Raw genomic sequence first — 22430 nt, 5'->3', positions numbered from 1 at the left:
CTATTGTACAATTTAAAGTATATTTGACTCTACCCACACGTGCCCATGTACATGACTTCATGCTAATTATATCACTTAATTAAGAGATAGAGAATATTCCATGCACATGGGCCTCAGGTTAGAAAAGTGACTGAGTCTAGTTCCTAACTGTGACTCTGATACTAATTAGCTCTATGACCTTGACTAAGATGCTGAGCTTTTCAAAGTTTGAAATTTATGTCCATAGAATAAGAATATGATATGCTGAGTTCTTTAAGGATGATATAATGAAAATGCAGAGTGTCAATCATATGTAAGCACCTGAATCTTAAAGTATAAAGGAAATGGCACCTGAGATAGTTTTCTTTGTGTTTTGATTACTAAGCATGTATCTGAAGTCTTGTACATGTAGAACAAATTCTTGAAGGAAGAATACAAATGTCAATGTACTTGTGTTTCCATAACCCACACATAATATGCACAATCTGATCACAATGTATTCTCACAAAATGGACTCAAACTGAGTCATCTTAACATTAAGTGACTGCTTTCAGGGAACTGAGTTATACAACCAATATTAAAACCACTCACTCAGTCATGAAAAACTCAAACAATAGACATTTATGTATCTGATATTGTCAAAGCTTGGACTTTCTGATCTTAGGTAGAAAGTACCTAGTTATCAGCACTCAGTTAGGCTGCACTGGCAAATGACAGTAAGACTGACCACACTTCACACAGCTGGGACTCAGGCAGCCACTTAGCTTCAGAATCTCTTTCTTAGATACTGAAGTATGTACAAAACCTGCAGAGATGGCGTAGACAGTAACACCACTTGCTGAAGAAGCAGGATAATCAGAATTTAAAAAATAAAAATCAGCATCCTTATAAGAAGACATGCATGGTGAGTCCATGGCCTGGAACCCTGGTACTGTAGGGAATAAAGACAGGAGTCCTGGGGCCTGATAAACCCGGTTCCAGACTTAGATCCAGCTGTCTGAAGAGTCTGAACAGTAAGAACAATCTCTGATGCCTGTATCTCTTTACCTTAGATGAGAGTTTCTCCTGTAGCTTTCCATCTAAGCCACTGGCTTATGAAATTTCACCACCAATGTATATATATATATGAAATGAACATTTATTTTATGATTATATTAATTTATTTTAAATTTTTAAAAACTTTTTTCTCCATTTTTAATTTTTTAAATTTATTTTTTAATTAATTAATTTATTCTTTTACACTCCACATTTTATTCCCCTTCCCTGTTCACTCTCCAACTGTTGTTCCACATCCCATACCTCCTCCCTAACCCCCTGTCTCTACGTGGATGTCCACAACCCCTACCCCATGGAATTTTATACATGAGTTTTAATTTTATATAATTCCCATTCCACTCTCTCCCTATTATCTCTTCCTGTGTACTCGACTACCTCTCAAATTCATAATCTCTCCTTTAATAATTATTCTCTCTCTCTCTCTCTCTCTCTCTCTCTCTCTCTCTCTCTCTCTCACACACACACACACACACACACACACACACATACACACAAACACACATATACCACACTACACACAAAGATGAATTCATTGACAGGAGACACTTAGATTACTTCATAGATTACAATATGCACTTCAGTGCATGTGATCATTTAAGTTTAAATTACTAGCTATTTCATTGTCAGAGGAACTTTTATTCTAATTTTTAAAATCAACTTTATTATTCTTTCAGTTACAGTGGAATTAAATGACTACAAAGTTGAGTGTGTGTGGGCATGTGCACACACAATATATACACACACAATAAATGTATATACATACATTATTATACATGACTAATAACTTCATTAGTCATATTCAATACTTTATATATTGTATTGATTACAAATACAAATATATATATGTATATGTACATATATATGTATATGTACACACACACATATATATATGTGTGTATATATATATATATATGTATATATATATACTTGGATGTGTTTATATGTATCAACATGTGAAAGGCCTCTTGGTGGCAATGGTTAATATTGGAAAGATAGGGTAAAGTTCTTGTAGGCCCAAGCCAAGATGGGCAGGTGGACATCTGCTGCCACCACCAACATTGTTTTCTTTATTCTGGCAAAGTCCTAATTTCCTACTGTCTAAAGTGGTTTTATCAAAACACTCCACTTTCTGAAGAATTCCAAAAACATTGCCCTTCCTGCACTCTTTTTTTTACTATTTCCTATCAAAATGTATGAATATATAATTAGAGAAATTCGTAGCTTTCTAAATATCATACTTTTTTCCTTTCTTGCATTAGGAAGTTGTCCCTGAGGCATGCCTGATGATATAGGCTTGTTATTTCTGTCATTGGCAGGTTGAAGCAGAAGAATTAGAAGTTCAATACCAGTATTGTCATTGTAGCAAGAGGCTGTGTTAAAATGAAAGAAATCATGAAATCAACAGTGTCCCTCCTTTTCTCTCTTAATCTCTATAATACTGACCTCCTTGGACGACTTCTTTTTAGGGGCTGGCTTACTTTGGACAGATTACTTGTCCCTCTAAACTATATACTTCTCAAGTGCTTGTTCATAGAGTCGTTATCATTAAAAATGAGTAACTGAATCATCAGAGATGCTGGGAACTTATGTAGACAGGAACTAATTGTTCATACCCACAATGGCACAACGTGCAGAGAGTAAGCGCTCTCTTGGAGCACTCCTTTCCCTTGGGGCTCAGGGAATCCTTCAAAACAAGAGGCAGAAAGGCTGTGAGAGCAGGTAGCGATGGGCAACACCAAGGAAACAGTGTCTTTCAGACATAACAGAACTGATGTACATATGAACTCATGGAGATAGAGGTGACTTGCACAGGTCCCAGATAGGGGATCCATCACTGAGACGGGAAGTAGACACAAGCTCACATCCTTAACGCGGAAGCTACTTCCCATCAATAACTGCTTGCCAATGAAAATTAGTTTTAACTGGAATTTCACTGGGTATGCAAACCACATTTATGTTATTTCCAGAAATAGCTGCTCAATACAATTCAAAATGAACTCAATGTTATTTTTAGGACCTTTTTCTTATATATTATTTTTTCATGGTTTTATGCTCTCTCTCTCTCTCTCTCTCTCTCTCTCTCTCTCTCTCTCTCTCTCTCTCTGTGTGTGTGTGTGTGTGTGTCAAACTATGTTTATATGAACTTCTTTTGCTTTTTCTTTTGCTTTTTTTTCCTATTTATCCTATTCTGATTTGATTCATTTAATTTAAAATGCCTGTATGAAAAAGGGCAAGAATGAGTGTGGAGTTTGGTTGGAAGCAGGTGGAGAAAATCTGGAAGCGGATGGAGATAAAAAAAATTATAATAAGAACATGTGGTATAAAAATTTAGCTTCAATTTTAAAATGCTTCTGCTATCACACAACTGGCATAGGCTCTGCTAATATGCCAAATATGTCCTGTGTTGCTAAAAGTAATTAAAATGTAAGTATTTATCTCAATGTATTTTTTTGCAAGAGTATTAGTTTGATATCCCTCACCTCTTCTGACACCTTGGAACTTTTAAATCATGTAAAACCCTAAGGCCGTGTGGAACTCTCTCCTTAGACTTGGCTCTATGCTCTCGAAGGTGTTTTCAACCATAGGCACTCACTCACCCCTGCTAACCTTTCCCTTGATACCCACTATGATTACATTGTCTCCCCAAAAAAATCAGTCCTAGGTCTTCTTATTCTTTCATTTCATTGACTGCTCCTAAACATTTTACACTCTTTCTTTTTTATAATATTCTGCTAATTTTCTTATCAACATCTGTGGATCTATTATCCAGATGGATGCAGATGAATAAAAATGGTCTCTACAGACTTTTTCTGAGGTCCTGACACAAAAATCTATAGCCTCATTGCAGCTTCATGTAGATGTTTTCCAAGTATTTGATATTTGAAATAAGCAAATCGTCTAACCACACCCCAGTTCTAACATTCATCTTTGCCCTGTTATCTGAATAGAGAGCTAATCTCCTGTGAACCTGCATTCAGCAGGTATGGAAGTCTGAACCCTTGAAACCTTTTCTCACCGTGTTGTCCTACAGAACTTATCACTTGTATTTTTTTATGTTCTACACACTTCCAAAATCCATCACATATTTTTATCTTTGCAACTTTTGCATTCCGTTGCCAACCTTACTCGAACTGCCACAATCTGTCTATCAGATACTTCTACAGATTTAGAACTGCTCCTCTAGTATCTCTCTCTTTTTTTCTATTAGATATATTCTTTATCCAGTATCTCTTAAGATTATCTTTCAATCTCAATTCCAGAAGGTAGTCAATATTTTGGTGATGTACACTTAATCCCATTATTGATCCCTACTTAAATCCATTTAATCCTTTCTATTTTTTCCTCATACCGAGGACCAAACAATGTAAGAAAGCTTATGTTCAGCATGACTGACAGACAATTTCTCTAACTCTTGGTCCCTTTATACTTTTTTTATCTCTCAATCCAGCCATACTAACCCCATACACAATAAAGACAACAAAGTAACCCATGGGCAACCCTGACCAGTTCTTCTTCACAGGCTGGAGTCTGTGGGGTATGCTGTTTTGCACATTAAACCTCTCCATTCCCTAGCAATTGGTTCTTTAATTCTGACAGTTAATCTGGATAACTAAATTTTCCAGAATAAGCCCAGGAAACCAAAATTGTATACAGAGGTGTGTGCTATTGGTAAGCAAGATATTTCTTAAAAATAAAATGTAATAGCCGCATGCACCAGACAAGCCCAAGCCCAAGAAACCCCTGCTCACAGAGATGGAAGAACAATGAGGTGTGTCAGAGCTTACCTACATTTTGCTGTAGGAAAAGAAGTAGCAGAGCCTATTGTAACAAATGCTAATTTATAGAGGCAATTACAAAACCACAAATACAACACTCTAGTCTTTCACTGAACACTTGGGAAAAAAACACCACCAAGGAAACTGTTAGACTGGAGTAAGGCGATCTGAGAAGGGCAAATGCAACATTAGGGAGAAAGCAAAACAGATACTAAATTTAGCCACACATTCAATCTGCAAAATGGCTTACAAGGATAAAATTTTCTGTTTGGGGTAAACAACGATCAGCCATGCATCCTACAGCTATAAACTCTGTGACAGCATACAGCAATTCTTGTTATTTATCCTTCCAAAGTTGAACCCATTGGTCCCTCTCCTGACAAACAGGATGTTGTCAGTAGGGTGACTTGCTTCCTGCTGAAATCACTCTATCTGGTGTGTAAGACACAAAGACATTGTTTTAAAAAGCCTATGATTTTGAACAAACTGGCCCAGCAGGGAGATTTTAACATGCCCTCCCTAACAGGCACAACAGCCTGTGTTTGTAAACAGAGCCTTATTGCACTAGTGAGAGAGACACAGAACAGTGTCAGCTCATTAATCGGGTGTCAGCGCCCTACTGAGAAGAGAGCTTAATGAGTCATCTCTTCATAAAGAATCATGGCTCAGGGGAGGCGAAGGCTTAGGAGAGGGGGGTGACTAGTCCAGCAATAACTATGGGGATAGAAAAGCTTGGGGCCCACCTGATGGGATAAAGAGAGAACAGCATTTGGGCACTGATGGTTCCTCAGTATTCTGCTATTCATAGGGGAAATCTGAGTTTATGAGTTTTTAAGGGCACCAATTATCAGTCTATACTCAAGTTGTTAGAAATATAATAAACTGCAATTATTCAAAACACACTGTATACAGATTTAGGGAGTTTTTCTTCTTCCAAATATGTATATGCTTCTGCATTTCTACATAAAATCTTCTATGAAAATGTACATTCTAACTACTGCTTCTTTAAAAACTGAATATGTCCCTGCAGTTGACTCTATCCAACATAAAAAGGTGCCTATTTTGCCTGATTGTGTTTTACAGTCACTAGACAATTTTAAGTAACAAAAACACAGCCTTAAATCTGACAATGAAACTTGTCTTTAGTTTCTTATTCAAACCTATCCCAAGACCTTAGCATGAAAAGATTTTTCAGAGTCCCTTTTTTCTAGGCTTTCATCAGGTGCCAGCTCATGATTAGGACAGGATGTTCCACATGCCCAGTCACCTTGTAAATTTACAAACATTTTAGTATTGAACACATTGCTTACACCTGTTTACTTCCCTCTTTACCTTTACCTTTATCTTTATCTTTATGCCTGCTTTGCTGCCATGCATTACATGAAGAAAATACAGTTAAGGGGGTTGAAGAGACTTTCTACAACTCCTTCTATTTCTTTAGGAGTTATGGGACTGTTTAGATGATCTGTTTGGTACTGATTTAATTTTGGTATTTGGTATCTGTCTAGGAAATTCTCCATTTCCTCCAGATTCTCCAATTGTGTTGAGTATAGGCTTTTGTATAGTAGGATCTGATGATTTTTTGAATTTCTTCAGTTTCTGCTGTTATAGCCCCCTTTTCATTTCTAATTTTGTTAATTTGGATACTGTCTCTGTGACCTTTGGTCAGTCTGGCTAAGGGTTTATCTATCTTGTTGATTTTCTCAAAGAACCAGCTCCTGGACTTGTTGATTCTTTGTGTGGTTCTCTTTCTTTCCACTTGATTGATTTCAACCCTGAGTTTGATGATTTCCTGTCTTCTTTCCTCCTGGGTGAGTTAGCTTCTTTTTGTTCCAGAGCTTTCACATGTGCCATTAAGCTGATAGTATATGCTCTCTCCTGTTTCTTTTTGGAGGCACTCAGGGCTATGAGTTTTCCTCTTAGCACTGCTTTCATTGTGTCCCAAAGATTTGGGTATGTTGTACCTTCATTTTCATTAAATTCTAAAAAGGCTTTGATTTCTTTCTTTATTTCTTCTTTGGCCAAGGTGTCATTGAGTAGAGTATTGTTCAGCCTCTATATGTATGTGGGCTTTCTGTTGTTTTTGTTGCTATTGAAGACCACTCTTACTCCATAGTGATCTGATAGGAGGCATGGGATTAGTTCGATCTTCGTATATTTGTTGAGGTCTGTCTTGTGACCAATTATATGGTCGATTTTGGAGAAGGTACCATGAGGTGCTGAGAAAAAGGTATATTACTACAGAGCAATAGTGTTAAAAACTGCATGGTATTGGTACAGTGACAGGAAGGTGAATCAATGGAATAGGAGTAAAGACCCAGAAATGAACCCACACACCTATGGCCATTTGACCATTTGACCATTTGTTGATTTCAACAAATGGTGCTGGTGCAACTGGAGATCAGCATGCAGAAGAATGCAAATTGATCCATCCTTATCTCCTTGTACTGAGCTCAACTCCAAATGGATCAAGGACCTCCACATAAAGCCAGACACTCTGAAGCTAATAGAAAAGAAACTGGGGAAGACCCTTGAGGACATCGGTACAGGGGGAAAGTTCCTGAACAGAACACCAATAGCTTATGCTCTAAGATCAGGAATTGACAAATGGGACCTCATAAAATTACAAAGTTTCTATAAGGCAAAGGACACCATCAAAAGGACAAATCAGCAACCAACAAATTGGGAAAAGGTCTTTACCAGCCCTATATCCAACAGAGGGCTAATATCCAATATATACAAAGAACTCAAAAAGTTAGACCCCAGACAACCAAATAACCCTATTAAAAAATGGGTACAGAGCTAAACAAAGAATTTTCATCCAAAGAACTTCAGATGGCTGAGATGCATCTTAAAAAATACTCAACATCATCAGTCATTATGGAAATGCAAATCAAAACAACCCTGAGATTTCACCTTATACCAGTCAGAAGGGCTAAGATTAAAAACTCAGGAGACAGTAGGTGTTGGCAAGAATGTGGAGAAAGTGGAACACTCCTCCACTGCTGGTGGGGTTGCAAATTGGTACAACCACTCTGGAAATCAGTCTGGCAGTTACTCAGAAAACTGGGCACATCACTTCCAGAGGATCCTGCTATACCACTCCTGGGAATATACCCAGAGGATTCCCCAGCATGTAATAAAGATACCTGCTCTACTATGTTCATAGCAGCACTATTTATAATAGCCAAAAGCTGGAAAGAACCCAGGTATCCCTCAAGAGAGGAATGGATTAAAAAAATGTGGTATATATACACAATGGAGTACTATTCAGCCATTAAAAACAATGAATTAATGAAATTCTTAGACAAATGGATGGAGTTGGAGAACATCATACTAAGTGAGGTAACCCAGTCTCAAAAGATCAATCATGGTATGCATTCACTAATAAGTGGATATTAGCCTAGAAAATTGGAATGCCCAAAACATAATCCACACATCAATTGATGTCCAAGAATAATGGAGGAGTGGGCCTGGTTATGGAAAGACTCAGTGTAGCAGTATAGGGGAATACCAGAACAGGGAAGTGGGAAGGGGTGGATGGGGGAACAGGGGGAGGGAAGAGGGCTTATGGGACTTTCAGGGAGTGGGAAAATCATTTCAGAAAAGGGGAAATCATTTGAAATGTAAATAAAAAATATATCGAATAAAAAAAAACAAAAATAAAAAGGGGGGGTTGAAGAGACAGTTAAGTGTTTAAATATACTCACTGATGTTGCAGAAGCCGCCAGTTTGGTTCCCACCATCCAAGTGGCTCACAGCCATCTATAAGTCCAATTTCAGGATTTCTCTAGCTTCTTTTGGCCTCTGAGGGCACTGAACGGACAAAGTGCATAAACAGGCAAGCAGGAAAATTACCCAAATACATACAATAAAACAGTAAGTTAAAAAGTGTATCTTAACTTTGCTCTAATTTCGCTGTTCCCCAAGTGCAGCAGAATCTCCACATCTCTACTCTTTGTGTTTTAATTCTCCACATTTTAATTCCTTATCAAATCACTGGTTCTTCTCATCTTTAGCCCATGTCCTTCCCCAAAAAATGTGTCAAGACTGATATATCATGTATTCTCTTGAAAATTATTCAGGGAAGTTTAGCCATCCATTTATATGTGTGTCCATTCATGTGCACAGGAATACTTTTTCGCTTCTATAAAATAAAGCCATTGTTATAGCTTTTTAAAACAGCTTCAATATTTGGAACCTCTTGCATAACATCTAAATTTCCTCCCTCTTACTTCTTTGGAGCATAGATGTAATGATACCATGTAAATGTAACAAAGGTCATGAAACTTTTTGTTTGTTTGTTTGTTGAGAGACTCCATGTGTTGATCCGACTTATGGCATAAGAAATCCAACAACAGTGGGACACTGCCTTAGTTATGTTTGCTAGATAGGCTCTGGTGTAATGTAGGTGGCAAAGTCATCTGATTCAGACCATGGTACTTCCCATGGACCTGAGGAAGCCTGCAGTGGTTACTGAGCTGTTCAAATCTTCCCAACTGAGTTTGCAGATAATATAGTGTGAAGAAGAAACCCAGAGTCCCACACTAACACCCATACTAATATTGCTGAACCATGCATGAAATCAGTTTTTTCCTGAGTACTTTTATTTGAAGCAGCAGCTAGTGAACTGTTTGTCCTCAATGAGGCTTTGTTTTGAAAAAAAAAAAAAACAGAGAACTTTATATATATATATATATATATATATATATATATATATATATATATATACTCATCAATACTGGATAACTCTTGCTAACCACTGTCTATTTTTGGTTGGCAGACAAACTTAATATTATAAGTTAATTCAACTTCCTGACTCCTGGTTTCTCAGGTACTTTTTCTACATCTTCTTATGCTCCAAATTGCTTTGAAAATGTTTGGTTTCGTGGGTCTCTCACTCATGTTGCTTGTTTCCTGTTCTGTTTCTCAATGCTATCATTACTGGGACAAAGTAATCCTCCAAAGTCTCATAATACTTCTGAATATCTTACTGTACTACAATTAGTTTGATTTCTAAATTAAACTTTTGTTTATTTCATTTTTTGTATATCTTATTATTTTAAAGACTGTCTTAGGGGATTTTTGTATTTACTGAGTAGCTATAGAGCTAGCATTAAACTAAACTCCATCATTATTGGATAAACTCACATATCTCTATACTGTGTACTCTTTAATAAAGAGTTTTATCAAGTTATAATTGATGTCAAGGAAACATCACAATACTGTGCAATTTACAACCATTCATCAATGCTTATATAATTTATATCTTTAAGCTTTTTTGCCATAAGATATATGCAGAGGAGCTAGGTCAGACTCCTACAGGGTCCCTAATCACTGTGAACACCCAAGAGTCTTGATCAGTTGATTCTGCAGGCCTTGTTCTTGTGGTGTCCTTGACCCCTCTTGTTTCCTCTCCCTCCTCCACAAGACTCCCAAACTCTACTGTGGAACTCTGCATCTGCTCCTATGAGTGGTTGGATGAAGTTTCTCTGATTATGATTACGCTAGATTTTAGTCCCAGAATACTCTGCAAGCAGGACAAACTGTAGGTCAAAGGTTTTGTGACTGTGTTGCTGTCCCAATCCCTCCACTTGAGGCCTTGACTAATTATAGAAGATGTCTTGTTCAGGCTCCCTGTTATCTATTACTAAGAGTCTGCTAGAGTTATTCTCATAGATTCCATGGAGTTTGTATTACACTAAAATTCCCCCAATTTCTGTCATTTCTTCCACCATTTTCTCCTTCCCTCTTGTCCAACAAGATGCCTCTTGTTCCCAGCTGTGGTGGTCTGGCCCAGTGAGTGGCATTATTTGAAGGTGTGTCCTTACTGGAGGAGGTGTGGCCTTGTGGAAGGAATTGTGTCACTGTGAGGGTGGGCTTTGAGAAGCTCCTGCTAGCTGCCTGGAAGACAGTCTTTTCTTGGTTCCTTTCACAACAAGATGTAGAATTCAGCTCCTCCAGCAACATTCCTTGCCTAGGTATATGCTTCCTGCCAACTTCAGAACCTATAAGCCACCCCCAATTAAACATTGTCCTTGATAAGAGATGCCTTGATTACAATATCTCGTCACAACAATGGAAACTGAAACTAAGATACAACACAACTCACCCACAGTCCACCAGAAAAAACTATTTCTCCTTATCAGGGTGATTTTTGTCTCCCATCTTAAGCCCTCCTTGTTACTAAGCATCCCTTGGTTTATGGATTGTAGCATAATTATCTTTTACTTTGGAGCTAATGTCCACTTATAAGTGAGTACATACCATGTTTGCCTTTCTGGTCTGGGCTACCTCACTCAGGATGCTTTTTTCCTTTAGATTTATCCATTTGCCTGAAAATTTTATGATGTCATGGTTGTTTACAGGTGAGTAACACTCCATTGTATAAATGTACCACATTTTATTTATCCATTCATTGCTTGAGGGACATCTAGGTTTTGTGCCTTCTGGTTAGTATGAATAAATTTGCCATGAATGTAGATAAGTAAGTGTCTTTGAGTATATGTCCAAGAGTGGTATGAATGGATTTTGAGGTAGATTGATTATAAATTTTCTGACAAGCCAGCATATTGATTTCCAAAATTGTACAAGTTTACACTCACACCAGCATTGCAAGTGTTCCCCTTTCTCTACATCCTCACTAGGATGATTTACTACTGAGTAGCTTGGTGTTCTTGTAGGATTCCTAAGAGTAGAAAAGGGGGCTCAGACTCATATGCCTCCCTGTGGGACTCATTTTGTCTTACTAGGCTGCCTCATCCAGCCTTGATGGGATGACATTTGTACCATCTTATTGTAGTTAGCTATGCCATGTTTGGTTCATATCTCTGGGAGGCCTGCTCTTTTCTGAGAAGCCCAGGGTGGCACAGGAGAGGGGAGACTGGGTGGGGAGAGCCTTGGGGAAGTGAAGGAAAGGGAAACCACTGTCAGGATCTAATATATGAGAGAAGGTTTTTAAAAGGAAAAAATAAGGACACTATTCAATGCCAACTGTGTTTAAAAAAAGATTTATTTGTTTTTAATTTAAGAGTATTTATGAATATTTGTACGTGTGTGTTTATGTTTGTATATATATATATATATATATATATATATATATATATATATATATATATATATATATATATATATATATAAAACCTATGTGTCACATGCCTGTAGAGGTCAGAAAAGGGCAACAGAGCCCCTGAAACTGGAGTTACAGGCAGTTGTAAGCTGCCTGACAGTGCTAGGAACTGAACTGAGGTTCTATGGAAGAGCAGTAAAGGTCTTAACCACTGAGCAATCTTTCCGTCTCCTATGTCTACATTTATAAAACCACCACCACACTTAAGAGAATGACTGCACCTGTTTCTGACCAGTGTGTCCTCACATCCCTTTATACTATAAAGCCTGCCCCCCATGCACGTGCTTTGCATGGGAACTACTCTTACATCATGATCAATTTTTATCTATTAGAACCCAGAAGCTGGAAGGAACCCAGATGTCCCTCAACAGAGGAATGGATACCGAAAATGTGGTACATTTACACAATGGAATACTACTCAGCTATTAAACACTATGAGTTCATGAATTACTAGGAAAATGGGTGGAACTAGAAAATATCATCCTGAGTGAGGTAACCCAATCACAAAAGAACACACACGGTATGCACTCACATAAGTGGATATTAGCCCAGAATCTTGGAATACCCAAGATAAAATTCATAGACCAAACAAAATTCAAGCAGAGGATGGCCTTGTTGGTCATCAAAGGGAGGAGAAGGCCTTGGTCCTGAGAAGGCTGGATACTCCAGTATAGGGGAATGCGAGGAAAAGGTAGAGGGACTGGGTGGGTTGGTGAGTAGTAGGAGGAGGTATGGCACAGGGTGTTTTTGGATGTAAACCATCCCTCACTTAAAATTAAATAAATGTAAGAAAAAATAAAGCATTAAAAAGATAATTTTTACATATAGAGTTATCATAATGGAAGTTTTCCTTGCTTAAGTTTTTCCAGTTTTCCTATTGAGAGAATGTTGATTTAATATGAGTTGCAGAATACACCCTCCTCTTCAGTATTAGAAGAGAGTTTCAGCAGAATTGGTATTTTTCTGAAATGTTACTCATCATTCCCCAGAAAAGCCATGTAAGTCTTAAAGTTTTGCTACTGAAAATTTTTTGACTGAAACAATGATTATTTTAATAAATACAATGCCATTTAGCCTGTCTAATTCTTTCTCGACTTGCCTATTTTTTCAATAATCTTCTTTCCTTCTACATTGCTCAGTTAGTGTTAGCAGTATTGTAAAAAAACAAAACAAAACAAAAACCAAAACACTGAGAAACTATGCTGCTAATATTAGAAATACAAATTATTTTCATATCACAATCTTACAGGGTTGTACCATTTCTCATTTTAATTGTGGACATCTTGGTATTTCTAGAGAAGCAATCGAGTGTTACTATTGATTTATGACCTTCAAAACATTTTAATTAAAAAGTTAATTGTGTGTGCGTGCACACACACGTGTACACATGGTTTCTGGTGCCTTCAGAGGCCAGAGGCACCAGATCACCCTAAATTGGAATTTTAGTGGTTTTGAACTTTCTGCTGAGGGTGCTGGAAGCTGACTTCGAGTCCTGTGAAGGAGCAGGAAAGTGCCTTTAACTGCTGAGCTGTCTCCCATCCTCCAGTTCATATTTTTAATTCAGCTTTTATTCTCCAGAAAGCTTAAATGGTTCCATGTTATAATTAGACTGTTTTAAAATTGCTTGGGTAGAGATATTTTTTTCTGATGTTTTTGCTGTTTACCAAAAAAAAAAAAATCCATTTGATTAAAATGATTTTGAATAGGGCATGATAGTCTTTATAATCAAAAATATTTTTGCTCTAAAATTTACTTTTTAAATAAGGTATCCAGTGAGCCCTCTTCAAACTGGTGATAGCATGGGGTATTCTTTTCACTTGCTCCTAGTTGGGTTTTTATATAAACCTTCTTGGTATTTCTTTAAAAGTTCAAACTTGTGTGTGTGTGTGTGTGATGTTCATATGTATTCAAGTGTCCATTAAGTCCAGAAGAGGATGTATATGTGTTTGTGTGTGTATATCCTCACATGAAGTATCCATTGAGACTGTCAGAAATCCCAGAGCAGGAGTTACAAGTGTTTGTGAGCAATTTAACATGGATACTGGAAAAAGATTTCTGTTCCTCATAAGAGCAACATGTATTCTCACTGAGCCATCTCTCTGACCGCTACTTTCTTGTATTTAAAAGTAGAGTGTTGGGTGGTTTACCGTTTGCATCCTTTCTTAAAATATCCTCTAATTGAACACTCCTCCACTGCTGGTGGGGTTGCAAATTGGTACAACCACTCTGGAAATCAGTCTGGCGGTTCCTCCGAAAACTGGGCACCTCACTTCCAGAAGATCCTGCTATACCACTCCTGGGCATATACCCAGAGGATTCCCCACCATGTAATAAGGATGCATGCTCTACTATGTTCATAGCAGCCCTATTTATAATTGCCAGATGCTGGAAAGAACCCAGGTATCCCTCAACAGAAGAGTGGATACAAAAAATGTGGTATATCTACACAATGGAGTACTATTCAGCCATTAGAAACAATGAATTCATGAAATTCTTAGGCAAATGGATGGAGCTAGAGAACATCATACTAAGTGAGGTAACCCAGACTCAAAAGGTGAATCATGGTATGCACTCACTAATAAGTGGTTATTAACCTAGAAAACTGGAATACCCAAAACATAATCCACACATCAAATGAGATACAAGAAGAAAGCAGGAGTGGTCCCTGGTTCTGGAAAGACTCAGTGAAACAGTATTTGGCAAAACCAGAACGGGGAACTGGGAAGGGGTGGGAGGGAGGACAGGGGAAGAGAAGGGGGCTTACGGGACTTTCGGGGAGGGGGGGGGCTAGAAAAGGGGAAATCATTTGAAATGTAAATAAATTATATCGAATAAAAAAAAGAATGAAAAAAAAAAGAAAAAAATATCCTCTAATTTTGGTCTTCGGGCAACATATTTAGCACAAGTGTTAATAGCAAGTTTAAATCAATCACTTTTGTATGTTTTCCAATCAGTCCCAAATACTACCCTTTCCTTTTTTGCTTTTACATTAAATAAAGGCTATTTTATTCTCCATTTTCTTTTAAATTTGCTATTTATTCTTTATTGTGTTATTATTTCATGGAGCTAACAAGAGACACCTTTCAATTAAAACATTCTACTCTAAATTGAGAATAGAACACTTCATAGATGATTTAATAACATTATAAAAATAACTGCCTTGTTTCCAGTTAGTTTTTATCTCACTTAAATTTGTCAGTTTTCTTGTGAGAAGGCATGTGCTGTTTTGCTGAAAGCAAACCCTTAAGAAAGCACATGATGTTTAGAGGTAAAATAATAACCCCACAAACAGTGAGAAGACGTTTTTTTCATTGATGGACTGTGCAATGTCTTTACTGGTCTTCGCTGAAGTTTGCTATTCTCTTGGTAGAGAGAAACATACCAGAGAACTTACAGCTTCTGCTGACTCATGTTGATTTGGCAGAGCCATGCTGTCTCTGCTCAATCCTGCTGCCACTGCTGATTCATGTTTGGTGTTTGCTATTGAACTGGACTTCTGGTATCCTGACAAGGAAAAAATGGCGTGACCCCAAGGGACTTCTGAACATGTTCACAACTCTCTTTTCCTATTAGTCTTCTTTCTCCCCTACCTCTGGTCAGTGGCCTAGAAGGGAGGTTGAAGAATTTGAGAATACTCAATAAAATAAATATTGAAAAATCTAATGCTATAAGTTAATAATATTCTATGTAGCTGAGTAGTTGCTATTCTGATGTAGAATCCTGCTCTGGACAGATCTTCCAGTCTCCCAAAGATGCTCACCTACATGTTGTACACTATAGCTCTACTGGTTTCTGTTGAGACGTTTATGTTTTTTTTTTTAAAGCCTTTCATCTTAAATTTTATAAATATTAGTATCATACAATTTCAAGTATTTTTCTTTCAGTTCTACAGAGAAGTTATCTTTCTGAACTTTGATGTGGATGATGACTTGTTTATCTAGGTTTAGCACATTGCAATTAAGAAGAACCTACTAGATAAAAGGAGTCAAGTATTAGACCCTAAAATGTTGCTCTAAGAAGTGTCTACATCCAATTGGAGTCATGATATCCTTCTTAGGGGACAGAGTATGCTGTTGACATCAGCTTCAGTACAGGTATAATATGCAAATGAAGTTCCCAGCAGATCTTTTACTGATATGAAAACCTATAACACTTAAGTTGATACAGAACAAAATAATAGAAAAACAGACATAAAGAACATTTCTCAATTTGAACATTTGTAAAGATTCATAGTACTTAGGCACTGAGTTTACAAACTTTACTTCTAAAATAAAAATATTTTAGAGTTACTGACCCACACAGTTCCCGTCACAGGACTGTAATCACCCTGACTTTCAGAAATGCCATGCCTGTAGGTGAAAGCTTTTTGTGTGTTCAGGCCCCTTATAGGTCTCTCTCAAGTTTTGATTTGCAATTAAATATTAGTAGTTACAAGAGTTGACATAGTTAATAAAGTCTATCTATATAAAGTTTAATTATAGTCTAGATTCTAATTAGGAATTTTCAGCTTTGCTATGTTGAGAAATTAGGCTTAGAGATTAATTAATATTAATAATATTAATTAATATGAACTTGTATTAAAGGCATGAAAGGAATGAGTAAATTCTACAATAAAGTGGTACTTAAACTTGATCCCAGGTACTAAAAAACAATCCTATTTTATTTTATTAGATATTTGCTTTATTTATATTTCAAATGGTATCCCCTTTTCCTGTTACCCCTCCAAAACTCTCTACCCCATGCCCCTTCCTCCTGCTTACCAACCTCCCCCTTTCCCACTTTTCTGGCCTGGCATTCTCCTACACTGGTGCATCAAGCCTTCACAGGACCAAGGGCCTCTCCTCTCATTGATGTCTGAAAAAGCCATCCTCTGCTACACGTGAAACTGGAATCCCATGTCCTTACATGTGCACTCTTTGGTTGATAGTTTAGTACCTGGGAGTTCTGGAATTACTGGTTGCTACATATTGTTGTTCCACTTATGGGACTGCAAACCTCTCCAGCTCCTTGGGTCCTTTCTCTAGCTCCTTCACTGGGGACTCTATGCTCAGTCCATTGGTTGGCTGTGAGCCATAGGTATTTTGATTCCCCCTTTTTTTATAGGGTTGTTACTTGTGGACCTGTTGCTTTTTTTATGCTGTTTTTTTTTTCAGGAGAAAGCAATATCTATTTTATTTTATTTTATTTATTCGATATATTCTTTATTTACATTTCAAGTGATTTTTCCCTTTCCTGGATCCCCCTTCCCCGAAAGTCCCATAATCCCTTTTTCCTCCCTCTGTTCCCCAATCCACCCATTCCCACTTCCCTGCCCTGATATTATCTGACACTGCTGCACTGAGCTTTTTCAGGACCAGGGGGCCACTCCTTCCTTCTTCTTGGGCATCATTTGATATGTGAATTGTGTCTTGGGTATTCCAAGCTTCTAGGCTAATATCCATTTTTCAGTGAGTGCATACCATGAGTGATCTTTTGAGACTGGGTTACCTCATTTAGGATGATGTTCTCCAGTTCCATCCATTTGTCTAAGAATTTCATGAATTCATTGTTTCTAATAGCTAAATAGTACTCCATTGTGTATATATACCACATTTTCTGTATCCATTCCTCCGTTGAGGGACGTCTGGGTTCTTTCCAGCTTCTGGCTATTATAAATAGGGCTGCTATGAACATAGTGGAGCATGTATCCGTATTACATGCTGGGGAATCCTCTGGGTATATGGATTCATCCAGAGGACGAAGAGGAGGAAGATGAGGATGATGAGGAGGAGAAGGATGAGGAGGAAGAGGCAAGGAAGCCGCGGCAGCAGCAGTAGTAACAAACAAAGACTTCTTCATTTACCCGAGCTGCGTCTTACCATAGGGATAAATTTATTGACCAGTTGAAGAGACAGTAGCTCTACTCTGTGACCTATTTACACAGCAATTCTTTTTTTTTTCTTAACTTTTTTTTTATTCGATATAATTTATTTACATTTCAAATGATTTCCCCTTTTCTAGCCCCCCCACTCCCCAAAAGTCCTGTAAGCCCCCTTCTCTTCCCCTGTCCTCCCACCCACCTCTTCCCACTTCCCCTTTCTGGTTTTGCCGAATACTGTTTCACTGAGTCTTTCCAGATCCAGGGGCCACTCCTCCTTTCTTCTTGTACCTCATTTGATGTGTGGATTATGTTTTGGGTATTTCAGTTTTCTAGGTTAATATCCACTTATTAGTGAGTGCATACCATGATTCACCTTTTGAGTCTGGGTTACCTCACTTAGTATGATGTTCTCTAGCTCCATCCATTTGCCTAAGAATTTCATGAATTCATTGTTTCTAATGGCTGAATAGTACTCCATTGTGTAGATATACCACATTTTTTGCATCCACTCTTCTGTTGAGGGATACCTGGGTTCTTTCCAGCATCTGGCAATTATAAATAGGGCTGCTATGAACATAGTAGAACATGTATCCTTATTACATGGTGGGGAGTCTTCTGGGTATATGCCCAGGAGTGGTATAGCAGGATCTTCTGGAAGTGAGGTGCCCAGTTTTCGGAGGAACCGCCAGACTGCTTTCCAGAGTGGTTGTACCAATTTGCAACCCCACCAGCAGTGGAGGAGTGTTCCTCTTTCTCCACACCCTCTCCAACACTTGCTGTCTCCTGAATTTTTAATCTTAGCCATTCTGGCTGGTGTAAGATGAAATCTTAGGGTTGTTTTGATTTGCATTTCTCTAATGACTAATGAAGTTGAGCATTTTTTAAGATGCTTCTCTGCCATCCGAAGTTCTTCAGGTGAGAATTCTTTGTTTAAGTCTGTACCCCATTTTTTAATAGGGTTGTTTGGTTTTCTGGAGTCTAACTTCTTGAGTTCTTTATATATATTGGATATTAGCCCTCTATCTGATGTAGGGTTGGTGAAGATCTTTTCCCAATTTGTTGGTTGCCGATTTGTCCTCTTGATGGTGTCCTTTGCCTTACAGAAACTTTGTAATTTTATGAGGTCCCATTTGTCAATTCTTGCTCTTAGAGCATACGCTATTGGTGTTCTGTTCAGAAACTTTCTCCCTGTACCGATGTCTTCAAGGGTCTTCCCCAGTTTCTTTTCTAGTAGCTTCAGAGTGTCTGGCTTTATGTGGAGGTCCTTGATCCATTTGGATTTGAGCTTAGAACAAGGAGACAAGGATGGATCAATTAGCATTCTTCTGCATGCTGACCTCCAGTTGAACCAGCACCATTTGTTGAAAAGGCTATCTTTTTTCCATTGGATGCTTTCAGCCTCTTTGTTGAGGATCAAGTGGCCATAGGTGTACACAACAATTCTTATCAATACCTGGTTCAGTAGTATTCCTGGAAATTAGTTCCCTGGTACTTCTCACATATGAATAAAATAGAGGTGTTTATACTTAGAAAACATTGTTGTGAAAGGAAAAGCTGGTTCTGGCCAATGAAAATGAAGAAAGTAGATATTAGAAGCTGTAAAAATGGAACAAACTGAGTGGGCTGGGTCTTTTGGCCTTATGTATGAATATAAAAAATTTTAAAAATGGTGAATTTCATTGGCATTTTCATAAAATTCTGATAGTAACTGCCCATATTACACTTCACTTTTTTCTCTCCTGTTTTTTAGTTGGCTCCCTTTCCTCTTCTAAAATAGTTTTCTTTGCAGAATACACACCTCTAGATGAGCCAAAAAAAGATATTCATATTTTGAGTCTGGCCCATTTCACATGATACTAAGTTCTACTCATTAATATGAAAATAACATCATTTGTTTTTTTTTAAGGTTTATTTATTTTACTTATATGAGTACATGGTAACTGTCTTCAAGACATAACAGAAGATGGCATGAGATCCCATTTCATGTGGTTGTGAATCACCAAGAGGTTGCTGGGAATTGAACTCATGACTTCTGGAAGAGCAGTCACTGCTCTTAACTGCTGAGCAATCTCACGAGACACCATCATTTGTTCTTATTATAACTGAATAGAACAAAAGGAATCTAAGCCCCCACACTAACAATATAATTACACATTCCTGCTTACTCCAATGTTGCTCACATAGGCATGTTGCAGGATTAGCCTGTGTGTCAGCTGTCCATACTGTTGGCTAAGACAAATTGCTGAGTGTGCGATCACCGTAGCTAGGCTTGTAGACTGTTGGTGTACCTTCTTGGAAGGAGGACATAGGAAAGGTCAGGCAACCCACACCTGAGGGTCCGGCCAGTACTCTCAATAAATTGGATACAATTCTGCCATGTGCCTTTGATGTCCCTGGGAGAGCTTTAAATATATAGATAGGAGTGGACTGAAAGGAAAGGGCCTCCCTCTACCCAGCCACAGGGACTCGTCATCCTTGCTAGGTTTAGACCTTCCAATGCAGTTATTCTAATGTTACTTATACTCTGTTCACAAGCTCTTACTCATTGCTCTGTAAGTAAGCCTGACACACTCATTTTTCAAGACGAACTCTCATGGAATTGTTCCTTGGTTTAATATAGGGACCTTAGAAGTAGTCGCTTCCCTCTCATAAAAAAAATTTCAACAACATGTACTTCAACAAATGAATAAAAAGAATTCCCCCTCCCCTTCTGAGTACTAATTCAATGCTACTGCCTTAATTCCTTAAATAAAAACTTCCAAATAACCTACAGTAATTAACACCTTGAAATGTACTTAGTCATGTTATGTGGAACTCAGAAATTTGGGAGATCCCTTTAAATCCTAAGTGACACATGTAAAAATTGTTAGTTTTGCTGTATTATATTAGTTTTAAACTATAGTTTGTAAGATATTTAAAGTCTATTGTGAAACTTTAGGTGAGTAACAAGCTGTGATAAGTCTTATGTATGCTAAGTTGGTTACTGTGGTGGTAGTACATTTTATAATTTTATTTGATTTCATCATTCATACATTCTTGCTGTAGGGTCAAATGAGACAACCACAGTGACTAGAAACTGTAGTCAGTTTCCTGTTCTGAATTTTTCATGAGGATGCAGCAGTTTGTTTCATTTACTCATACTTTAGAGTTGTATGTGAGTTGTTATTTTGTGTGTACTGCATTCTACATTGAACTTAAAAATATTTTTAAATTATGATGATTTATGTCCTGCACCTTGGCATCTTGCTTCTTGATAGCATTACTCTTAGTAGTTGCTGTTTGGTGGTTTTGGTTTAAAAATTAGTAAAGAAAATTAATATGATAACATGTAAAATTATATGTGTGTGTGTGTGTGTGTGTGTGTGTGTGTATGTGTGTGTATACTTATAATCATTCCTGGTAAGCTATATGAATATGTATGAATATGCTTACATTTAAACAAAACTATACTTTTATATTTATATTCCAAATGTAAAATATAAGAGGCATTTGTAAACAAAATATACATCAAAAGATTTTCCAGGATGGAATACTGATTGAGGAGCAATTAAATATGTTGTGGGAAACCTGAAGCAAATGTCGATGTGCATGTTGGGCTGGGTTGGCAGGTTGGTGAGAGGGTCGGCTGGGAAGGCTCTCGTATTCTCAGTGAGCTCATAGGAATGCCTTTGGGTGGGAAAAGTAGATGAAGCTAATGTATGCCCATAATAATGGAAATGAACAATGACGATACATGTGAATAAACATGACTGTCATACAAAGTGATGTAAGTCTATTGTTGATATGCACTTTATTGAGTCAGCCAACAGGCAAATTGAATCTGCTAGAGAACACAGGTAAGTGGTCTATAGCCAGGAAGTACAGATTTAAAGGAAGACATTTAGTAAGAAGTCTTTCCAAAGTGAAGTCTACACAATGAATGGAAAGGACAAAGTGAAGCCATTCTTCTAAAGCAAAGACTAAGTACAGTAATAGCTTATTAGAATTTGTTCTTTAATATACTTCCATATTCACTCACCAATGGTTTTCAAATCTAAGATTAAAAAGTCAGCTTTCTTCTCTGATCCACCATCTGCCAAAGTTGAAGTGCTATCAACTTACTCTCCGAGAGAACCCGAGCAATGGTATGCGCCATCCGTATTATGCTGGACAATATAAAGTGTCTTCACAAGAATATTTCCTCATATGAGAAAAAAATCCTACATTCTCATATATACTTTATCCTCAGGCCTATGTTAAATAATGTGTGAATTTTTATGGTAATATTTGATGTCCCAAAACTACTGAATTCTAAAATGCATTTCACTTGTAAGTTTACAATAAGGGATAGTGAGTGTGTAGATATAAAATTTTGTATAGGTTAAGCAAAGCCCAAATTTCCAAGGTGTTTGGAAAGCTACAGAGACACATAGATTTGGAAGGTTTGTTTCAGTTTATATAGATTTGTTAAGGAGGATAATAGTGATGTATATATTAGAGTTAAAAATAACAGACATGCTAAAATAACTATAAACCATGAATACAATCATATTCAGAAACACTTGTAGATTATATTGCTTAAAAAGCATATTGGTAACAATGGACATTTATGTCTTTCAAAAAGTGCTATAAATGAATAGAATTGGATTTT

At 37.4% G+C, this 22430-nt stretch overlaps 1 protein-coding gene across 1 annotated transcript in view; it reads right to left on the bottom strand.

Annotated features, from left to right (window-relative positions):
* The window catches only part of Gmnc (geminin coiled-coil domain containing), a 57290-nt gene extending 35355 nt beyond the window's left edge, over positions 1-21935 (bottom strand). The window contains exons 1-3 of the mRNA XM_052158151.1: positions 21902-21935; positions 2274-2405; positions 707-817 (exon numbers count right to left, since the gene is read on the bottom strand). Coding sequence (XP_052014111.1) covers positions 707-817; positions 2274-2405; positions 21902-21935 — 277 coding nt within the window. The remainder of the gene's footprint in view (positions 1-706; positions 818-2273; positions 2406-21901) is intronic.
* Positions 21936-22430: the final 495 nt, after the last annotated feature.

This window comes from Apodemus sylvaticus, chromosome 15 (genome assembly GCF_947179515.1).
Source record: "Apodemus sylvaticus chromosome 15, mApoSyl1.1, whole genome shotgun sequence".
Classification (NCBI taxonomy): Eukaryota; Metazoa; Chordata; class Mammalia; order Rodentia; family Muridae; genus Apodemus; species Apodemus sylvaticus.
The sequence above is the reverse complement of the archived record's forward strand: the minus strand, read 5'-3'. Positions and strand labels throughout refer to the sequence as shown.